Consider the following 10,565-nt stretch of genomic DNA (forward strand, 5'->3'; position numbering starts at 1 on the left):
ATCTCTTTGTGGTTGTTTTGCATCTCCTTTTGTTTGTTTTGTGCCCGTGGTCGGGTTGTGTCTCTCTGTGGTCAAAAGCTCAGCTCACGTGTACAGTACAACAACTATGTAGCAGATCGATGACCCTGAGGTACAAAATCGATTCAGAGCAAAAAGAAGAAAGTGAAAATAGAGGTCAACAATGACTCAATGCTAGATGTCCTTTCACCGTCCGAGGGTGAAGGACAGTCAGTCAAAGCAAGGGAGAGTGTTTACTCTAAGCAGTGAATCTGAAAGACACAGTAGTCCAGCCCTGAGCTCCCTCCTGACTGTAAAAGCTAAATGAAGGTGAGGCACAGAAATATATTGGTGATGGAAGAATGCATTGCAGTACCATTTGTGTGAGTCACCCTATCCCTATATTGTTACTGTATTGCTTGACATCAGAGCCAATCAGTGCTCATCATGTCAAGCACAGACTCCAGTCAGATTGACACGGGCATAACAATTTGTTAATATGTTATATGTATAATTACTGACACTCACACACTTCAGTGCTCAGAGCTGGAAGCTGGTGAATAAGCGTCTCCAGTTTCCATCTGCATGCATTCTGCTCCTTCTGTGTCTGCACTCTGTCCTGGGTCAGCCAGCTTTCTTTGCCACAATAATCAAGGCCCATTTGATGTGATTACTGTGGCGTGAAGGGGAAGAGGGGAGACGAATGAAAGCACATTTTATTTCACATGTTGGAATAACATGACTTAATAGATTCCCCCTTCTTACAATCTCTTTAAATCTCTCCAGAGACTGCTGGTTCATTCATCAGTCCTGGCAGGGATTCAGAAGGAGCTTTGACTGACAGCTTTTGACATGGGTAGAAGGCAGTGGCATTTTCCCCAGTGGTTAAGGTGTCCCCCTGGCAGTGCTTCATATGACACCCTGATGTTTTCAGTCAAGGATGAGGTCAGCGTATAGTTGAACCTTGACCTCAAATGTTGGCGGATTGAAGCGAGGAAATATGCTTGAGGAATAAAAGAGATGGGTGAGAGAGGAAAAGAGAGGATTTGAAATGTTGAGAGACACATAAAGACAGCGAGGGAGTGGTAAATAAAATAAAAATATAAAGATAAAGGCAACCGAGCAAAAGATTGGGAGAAGCAGATTTAGTCGACACAAAAACTCCTACACACTCTCACTTGAGCCTGCACCTCGGGCTTTGAGGGAGAGAGGAAACAGAGAGATAACCGTATCCTCTTCTTACTTTCTCTCTTCTTCTCTGTCTCTTTCTTATTTTGTCATCTCCATCGATCCTATATCTACGCCTTCCTCTGTCTCTCTCATACAAACTTACTGAAGGACTACAGAAAATGTGATCTTGACTCTCTGAGGGGTTTAAATGGGCTGAATGATTATCTTCTCTTGAACGTGTGGGTATGATTATGGAATATTAAATTTGAAAATGAAGGCTTGAAAGTGTTAGAATGATTAAATACTATGTAATTGATTGGTCCTCTTAGAGCTCAAAGCAGTTCCTCATTGAAAAACCTTTACTCCAAACCCCAGTCTCAACACATGAGATAAATTATCTTAACATATCCACTGGAAAATAAACTGTAAAATATTTGCACAAAAGCTTCAGTTTAAACTGTTTTTGAAACGACTAACAACACTGTTTTGTTGAAAAGGAGGTATATACAGAGCAAAAACAAGAGTTAATTTAAGGTCAGAGCCTGAAATTCGAGGCATAGATCATTTTAATATTGAGGACATTTTTTTTTTATCTACTGTTCATCTGTCGGGGCTGAGACACAACAATAAAGCTGTCTATTATTTTATGATTGAATTTATACTGGGGTTCTTCAAAAGTCTCCATCAAAAATATGAGATGTGAATGAAAGCCTGCCAAGAGTGTGCAGAATTTGAATGATAGAGATTTAATATGGAGGACGTATTTCACTGTGACCAAAAAGGTTCTGAATAAAACATTTTGTCACAGTTTTTGTAGCCAGGCGTGCAAAAGCCTGCCCCATCATTTAAGTTAATAGTTTATTGACTTACAGTTCAAAGTTGAAATAATTGAGACTCATTTTCTCAATGTTTTCAACATTACATTTTTGTATTCAGTAGTGAAAAGTAAGCACATTTGTTCAAGTACTGCACTTAAGCACAGTTTGAGGTACGTGGGCATACATACACACATTTTATGTTACTTAATGCTTCTCCTCCACTACACTTCAGAGGAAAATATTATGTTTGACTTCACTACATTTATTTGACAGCCATGGTTACTAGTCACTTTTAAAGTTTACATAAAAACAACACATAGGCTTATGAAATATAACGCATTGGTAAAGATTCAACCTGTAATTCCCAACATTTTTGGCTTGTTATCCCCAAAAAGCAGCATTTAGTTGGTGCCCCTTGTCATGTTTCCGATGTCTGAGCTGTTAGCAGTTGCACCAAAGAGACATTTCACTGCTAAACTTTTCAAGGAGTTTAAAAAAATGGTTCAAGGCCCAAAGAGGTCCCCCACCACCACCACCACCACCACCAAAAAAAAGGAAAACAAATAGTTGTAGAACATGTAGTTTTTCTTCTTTCCTACCCTATTAACCATTGCCAACGGTTGGGAAACACTGGACTAAACTATTTAAATGTATCTAGTTCATTCTAGCTATGCTAGTACAATGCACTGATGCATCTGTATTAACAATCTAATAATGTCAGTAAGACTGTATATCAGCAGAATGAGTATGTTTACTTAATATTCTTTGCGGATAATACTTGTATGTTTTTACACAAATAGGAATTTGAATTTTTACATTTGTGTATTAGTACTTTTGCATAAATAAAGATCTGAGTACTTATTCCACCACTGGTTGTTTGTAATAATTTAGTTTAATATAGCAAACCTGCCATAATAAAGTGAGACAGAAGGATTTATTTGAAAAGCAAGCCCTGCTATCAATAAGAAAGCAGATCTAATGAGACTTTTTGAGGAATAAGCTATGAGGAATAGTTACTCCTCCACAAAGCAGCACATTAAACTCAACCATGTGGGAGAAGAATTAATCAAAAGCAGCCCTGCTCAATGAAAAGCAGAAAGTGAATAATCTGCAGATCATACTGTGGTTAGCACAAATAATTTAGAAGGAACTGCCTCACCACTTCTGAACAAAGTTCAGATGACATTTGTTATTACAAACATCAAGCTTCTTCACTCATGCTAATAAGATATGAGCAGGTGTGTGTGCACCGTCAGAGATACTATTCAGGACTGATGGAGTTTGCAGAGCGAGAAGACTCCAATTATTTCCTTATTTCCCCTTAAATCAGATATGCGGCACAGAAATGAAATCTTTCCCGGCAGGTAAAGGATAAAGACTGACTGTCACCAAATAATGTAATCCTAAAAGCTGTGACATCTGACCGCACCCAAATGTGCCACAGTAAAGGCATGTTGTTGCTTACATGGGATTATAAGGCATTTCCAGACAGTGAGAAGTGATGATAAATAATCACAATAATACAGATCACAAACATAATTGAACAGAGGATGATACCCAGGCACTCAATAAGAACCTGCTGGATGAGGATAATAATAGACTAAATAGGATTATAATCATTTTGCAACATTCCCACACAACCACAGATGGATCCCACAAGTGATGGGTATTAATAAGGAAAAGTCTGTGATTTCACAATATTGTAATCAGCAGAGAGTGGTTGTGTGTGCTTTCAAGGCTTTTGTTAAGCTTCCTAAATCCTACAAATCTGCTGTGTGTGGGTGTGGAGGATCTGTAGAGGCCTATGACATGATCTACAGTATAATAACATATTGGGAGTACCTGAAGAGCATATATTTTAGTTTCATTAAACCCTTAAAAGCATGCAGAATGAAGACACAGCGTGTGTGAATACAACTGTAAAGACCCAGTCTGTACAGGCAATCTCATGGGCTTTCATGCGCATGTTAATCTCCAATTGTTGGGAGAAAAAATATGTGATCAAATAATAATGTGCTGGCTGCTGGGGAGTAAAATATCTCGGAATGAAAGATCCTATTTAGGAGTAAACAGTTCCAGTCATGCCTGCAGCCTGTGGTTATATTTGTAAATGATTGCTGCAATACAGTACAGCAAGTCGGAAATTCCTTCCAGTGATCCTAAATGTATTTTCAAATGCAGCTCAAGCCTGGTGTCTTAAACAGGGTGGCCAGTAAATGACATCTGAAAGAAGGGATTATCCCAGTGGCACATCCCGAGGGAGCAATAGCTGATACTAAAACCTTCACTTAAGGTCTTCTCATTCAACAGAATGAAGTGCAGTGCTACAACCATTATCATGTCTACTTAAAAGTGAGTGTTGGGACTGAAAAGGGCCCCACTGTCAACAACTTAGACTTGCCATAAACTCATTCTGGATGTAATCATAAGTTTACCATTATCGTGCCTTTCTTGTGTGCAAAATGCCTGTGACAAGGAGCTAACTTATATACAAGCACACATACAAGAGAATTCATATAGAGCAGCTTTTGTCTGCAGCCGCTATCAACTTCATTAGACACACTGGGAAAAGAAAACCTTCAGCACTACAAAGCAAAGCTGTTGCACAAGGGCACAGCTTTAACACTGATTTTATGTTCTCCCAGACAGGGCTGTTAATGATGCAGCCACTGACTTGATAAGAGGAGATTCATGGTGGCGAGGGTGGTGGCAGTCAGTGCTGAAAGCACATACATTTCTTTCTTGGCTCAAACAGCATCATGTTCTCATATACTCTGTAGTGAGAATTAGTAAGCAGTAGGCCTATTTCAAGAGGACACAGAGGCATGGGTTGAATGTCACAATTCTATTGATCCACACTGCATGGCATGGCAGTGAATGTGTGTGATCAATGACTATAGACTTGACAATCAATTGTAACCTTTACATGAAAGCATTGGTCCTCACGTGTGACAAACATTAACATTTTTTAAATATAAACAACAGTGTTTGTCACTAGTACATCGAAAATCACTGTAAAACTCACAGGACACTTATACTGTTTCTATGGTACCCATTAGGCTAGATTTAACTCTATAGTAACTATAGTAATATTAAAGGGCGCGCCAGTGATTTGTATAAAGTTCAGAGGAGTACTTCCCAGTCTGTGACAACAGTTGTATAATGTCTTCTGTGGCTCTGGAGGAGCTATATGAAGTTTGAAAAAAATAACCCTTGGAGACTAGGCTATCTGCTGCCCAGATTTTGACATTCTTTTTGTTTTTTTCACCCTGTGGGTCAAAGAAGTACACATTGATTACCATTTAGAGTACGATTTAACACAGTGGCCATTAAAATCTGTTATGGTAAATCTTCTTTCATTATTTTTTATATAATTCTATGTAACTGTCTCTGGCAGCATGTGGTCATTTTGGTCGTTTGTTTGTTTGTTAAAGCTCCCATGGCACCGCTGTGTTACAGAGTAGCCTAAAATGCATCTTATATTTCTGGCTTACAGTTTCTGGTAATAAAGGATATTTCCCAGTGACACTGGAAACGCATAGTTTATTTTCACCTGATGTTGTGTCAGTGGGTTGGTAGTTGGTGACTCCATCTCTCCTCACGGGGCTTCGCCTCGCCCCTCAGCACCACGATGCTGAGATCCCTTTGGGAGGGCGGTGCAGTGGGAGAGCTACGTGTTGCTGCGCAGCAACAGATAGAAAGAGGAGAGCGAAAGAGAGAGAGAGAGAGAGAGAGAAAGAGGAATTCCCTCGCACAAGCAAAAGCTACTGCCAGGGCGTGTATCAGATTCTATGGCTCTCAGAATGTGCTGTTATAAATGTAGCCGATACCTGTAGCTGAAGGAGGTGTAGGCTACAATCCAGTGGGTGCAGGATGTAAGGACTACCAGCTACAACAAGCCTTCGGGTATATCTGAGGAAGGAACGTCCATTTATTTCTGTCTGGAGGCAACATCATATTTGACATCGCGCCGAGTCCCTTTGGAAGAGGCTTCCTCCACTTCTGCCCAGACTGAGAAAATCAACCTGACAGAGAGGCGCCTGTCTGGACTCCAGGGGACAGAGGTCTCTGCGTTTATTATAGGGCCGCAACTTGGCAACAAACTGCAATATGCCATCACCGGAGTTGAAATGCAGAGTCTTCTTGTAGGGGGATTCGCTGTACTGGCCGCGCTTTAAAGTAAGTTCTGACGCGTGCTTTCGTTTCAACGAAACCAAAGGGTGAAAATCTTTGCTCTTCGTGTAATTAGCCTTTCCATAATTTGGGAGAAAACACGCGGTTGCAACAAATGGGCATTTTGTCGTTTACTTTAAAAACCAAGTGTGGTAATAATTAAAAGGATAGATTGAATTTAAAATAACTCCCTTTCTCCTTTTTCTTTCTCTCTTCGATTTGAATGTGCGTGTTTGTCTTTGTGTGGACTGTCTCTTTCTATCTGTCTTTGTATTTGTGTCAACGTGATTTTGTCTGTCACTCTTTCTTTCCTTCTGTGCGCCGTGCGTCTATGTGCTTCCCTCTCTCCAGACATGACAGGTCAGGTCCTGGGGAAACCGAGCGGCGAGGCTCACATGGATAACAACGCCGCCATCAGCATCAACGTGGGCGGCTTTAAGAAGCGTCTCCAGTCCGACACTCTCTCCCGGTTCCCTGAGACCAGGCTTGCGCGCTTACTCCACTGTCAGTCCAAAGAGTCCATACTGGAGCTGTGCGACGACTACGACGACACAGAGAAAGAGTTTTACTTCGACAGGAATCCAGCACTCTTCCCCTACGTATTGAATTTTTATAACACGGGCCGGCTGCACGTCATGGCCGAGCTGTGCATCTTCTCCTTCAGTCAGGAGATTGAATACTGGGGTATCAACGAGTTCTTTATTGACTCTTGCTGCAGCAACGCCTACCACTGTAGGAAAATGGACCAGGACCGAGAGGACTGGGATGACAGAAGCGATGAAGGGAGCACCACTTCATCTTTTGACGAGCTGCTGGAGTTTTACAGCGACGCCACCAAGTTTGACAAGCAGCTGCTCGGGAGCGCACGGAGGCGCGTCTGGTTAATGCTGGATAACCCCGGCTACTCAGTGGCCAGCCGCATCATCAGCATCCTGTCTATCCTGGTGGTGCTTGGCTCCATCGCCACTATGTGCATGAACAGCATGAGCGAGTTCAGCGTGTTGGACAGTGAAGGGCAACCCACAGAGGACCCCCGTTTCGAGACTGTGGAGCACTTTGGTATTGGTTGGTTCACTCTGGAGCTGGTCGCCAGGTTCGCAGTGGCGCCAGATCTTCTGCATTTCTTCGAGCACCCGTTAAATGTGATAGACTTGGTGTCCATACTTCCGTTTTACTTGACACTCCTTATAAACCTGGTGGTGGAGAGCAGCCCGGCGCTGGCTAACCTGGGACGCGTAGCGCAAGTGCTGAGGCTGATGAGGATTTTCCGCATCCTGAAGCTGGCCCGTCACTCCACGGGGCTGCGCTCCCTTGGGGCCACCCTCAGGAATAGCTACAAAGAAGTGGGCCTGCTGCTTCTCTACTTGGCCGTCGGGGTGTCGTTTTTCTCAGTCATGGCCTACACGGTGGAGAAAGAGGACAGCGAGGATCTCTCTACCATCCCGGCGTGCTGGTGGTGGGCCACCGTAAGCATGACCACCGTTGGGTACGGAGATGTGGTGCCGGTGTCCATAGCGGGCAAGCTGACCGCCTCGGCGTGCATCCTGGCCGGGATCTTAGTAGTTGTGCTTCCGATTACGCTAATTTTTAATAAATTCTCTCTCTTCTACAAGAGACAAAAACAACTGGAGGTCGCAATGAGAAGCTGCGATTTCGACGAAGGGATAAAAGAGGTGCCCTCTGTCAACCTGAGGAACTATTACGCACACAAAGTCAAATCCCTCATGGCGAGCTTGTCAAACATGAGCCGGAGTTCACCCAGTGAACACAGTCTTAATGAGTCAATACACTGAACCAGTTTTAGCAGGACACCAGGTCAGTTTGGGTGACACTGTTCATTCAATGTGGCTGCACGAGGAGCTGTCCAAAGTGCTGAAACTCTAGGTCGAAAGCCCACTTCTTCCACTGATGTCTGACCGTTTGCCTCTCTGTAGCTCAGTGCAATAATGTGTTAATCTATGTGTCAGTCTCAATGAGAAAGTAAGCAAATGTACAGGACAGCCTAAATATGATATTTCACTGTGCATTATAATGGCCCTTCACCAAATAGGCCAACATTTGGCCACACAAAATTAAAAAGACAAACAATGCTGTAGTTGTTTACATTCCTAGGTGGTGTCACACTGTAGTCCACCCTCCAGCTGTACTTGTTGTGATCAAATATGTCTGAAAGTATACTCCAGCTGTATCTCTTTTGAAGAATGTTGATGTGTAATTGTTATGTTGCAACAAGATTACTTCAGATGTGTGGTTAAAGCAAATTGTATTAAACAAAAGATACATAACACGCTTGCTCATGTTTTTCATGCACAGAGCCAGGGTCTTTTCGAGTCTTTTAGCAAGTGTGTCTTACAGATTGGGATAACACATGTAAGCCTGAAGGGGGGCGGGGGGGGATTTATAGTAGTGACTGACACAATATCTAAAGCAGTTTGACAGGCATAGCAACAACCATTCAGAGCTGACATATGGAACGCATTTATTCTGAGGGCTTGATTTTTTGGCTTCATCACCATTCCAGTTGACAAAAACAGTTGTTTGTTATAAATCAATATGCTTTGCTAATAAACTGTCAGGTATTCCACAATTAATTAACCGCCATGAACATGCTATCATGTTGGTAGCAAAAGCAGACTATTGATCTATCACAACTCAATGACACTTTTCCATGCGTTCTGCATACTGCTAGTCTTACCACTGAAGAGACTTGAGTAGAAAATATTTCAAATAAAGATGTGGCTACCCAGCCTATTGAGATACAATATACAGTAGACAGATACAGGCCTTTTCTCATTGCTACATTTCATTGAAATTCCATTCTACAAGTAATTTGTCTTCTTGTCTCCAGCCTGTAAACTTGCATTTATCCCTTTTTTTCTATCAAGTCTCAAGGTGGTCTGGATAAAACAAGTTTTCTTATTCCCGTGGGATGGACTGGCATTTTTGTACCCAGCTCCCTGCTTCTAGTAAGCATTGCAATAACCAGCGCTCACACTTGATGCAGTTGCAGCAGAATACAACAGAGAGCACTCACTTAGTGGCATGGTTTCGGTTTAAAGGACAAAGAGCCATTTGATACAAGCAGACAGCTCCAAAAAAGTCAATTCTTTTGTCATCTCATATTTCTGTACAGTTACTGCTGCATTGATTGTTTTAATTTAAGGAGCATTTTATTTTTCAGTTCTTAAAATGATTTGTATTGAACAGATTGGCGCAATTATTTTGATTGAATTAAATTGAATTCTCATGAAGATAGGTGTGATAGGTAAAATAGTACTGCAACACCTTTATCGACTGTCAGCAGTAGGTGATTTGAGGGGGGATGCCATACCCTTGTTAGCAAAATTACCAAACTGCATCCCCCTTGTGAACCTGCCATCCCCTCTCTCCATCCCCTAATAGTAGAGAGAGTGACGGGGCAGAGGGGTTGTTTAGTTGAATATGTTAGTTTTGTTAGTTTTGTGCAAGTGCACACACATTTGTGCGAGTCTATGGCCCAAATATGTTTATTTGTAGCTGCACCATTTTCTCTCAGTCCCACCCTTCTGTCAGTTTCATCTTGGATCTATAATATTCTCTAAACTATATACTATAAATACTCAATACTATACTATATTGTACCCTATGTAGTCTATAGAGTAGTGTCACCGTCACATCACAGTGGCAACGCGTAGTTGCAGAAGAGTGAGACGATCATGGACGTACACTGCCCGTAGTATTCCTGGAATATTTCTAAGATCAGTATTGTATTGCACCCTCTGTGTAGTTTTTACTAGAGGATAAAAACTAACCGTCAGTGCTTTGTTTTTCTCAAGTTACAGGTAATTCACACATTTATGCACATTTCAACAACTGGAGCAATCAGAAAGCAGAATATGTATTATAATATAGGGTTGACATTTCTAAAATTCTTTGAATACCCACAAAGCTAAAATGTGTAAATATAAAATCAAAACAATAACTGAGGTTTGATTCATTCAAGGGTTGAACTGGAGAATAACTGGGCGGCACAAAGGTAATTTCAGTGCACTTCAATAACAGGGTCATGATCACATAGAAAATCATAATGAGAAGTCCACACATTGCCTGTTGTTTTCAAAGTATTTCTGGGGAGCTCATTTGAAATAGTATTTACCCTCAGAGGCCAATTATATCAGTCTCCTTTTGTTTACTCCTAAACCTTTAAAGGCTTCTCCCCCTGGAGCTAAAACGCCATGCAGCGCCATCAGTAAATGAGTTCACAGATACAGTGGGTGACATTTTAACATATCAACAAATGCATACCAACAGAGAACAGCAGTTAACATTTTCCATCTTAGGGAGGGGAAAGTAATTATAGAATTTGGAATAAGATTGAAATGTACTTCAGAACTGCAGGCCTAAGAGAAACAATAACAAGATTAGTAG

At 41.6% G+C, this 10,565-nt stretch overlaps 1 protein-coding gene across 1 annotated transcript; it reads left to right on the forward strand.

The window, feature by feature from the left end:
• Nucleotides 1–5,676: 5,676 nt before the first annotated feature.
• LOC119898073 (potassium voltage-gated channel subfamily S member 2-like) lies at nt 5,677–8,429 on the forward strand. Its single transcript, XM_038712221.1, has 2 exons — nt 5,677–6,164; nt 6,510–8,429. The coding sequence occupies exon 2, from the start codon at nt 6,512–6,514 to the stop codon at nt 7,949–7,951; it is 1,440 nt and encodes a 479-aa protein (XP_038568149.1). The 5' UTR covers nt 5,677–6,164; nt 6,510–6,511; the 3' UTR covers nt 7,952–8,429.
• The last annotated feature ends 2,136 nt before the right edge of the window (nt 8,430–10,565 follow it).

The sequence above is a fragment of the Micropterus salmoides genome, unplaced genomic scaffold (genome assembly GCF_014851395.1).
Source record: "Micropterus salmoides isolate LMB-PRFRI ecotype aquatic unplaced genomic scaffold, ASM1485139v1 Ms_hic_scaffold_11, whole genome shotgun sequence".
Lineage (NCBI taxonomy): Eukaryota > Metazoa > Chordata > Actinopteri > Centrarchiformes > Centrarchidae > Micropterus > Micropterus salmoides.

Excerpts from the sequence above, each read along its gene's own strand:
- LOC119898073 (XM_038712221.1), top strand. The coding sequence starts at position 6,512 with ATGACAGGTCAGGTCCTGGGGAAACCGAGCGGCGAGGCTCACATGGAT.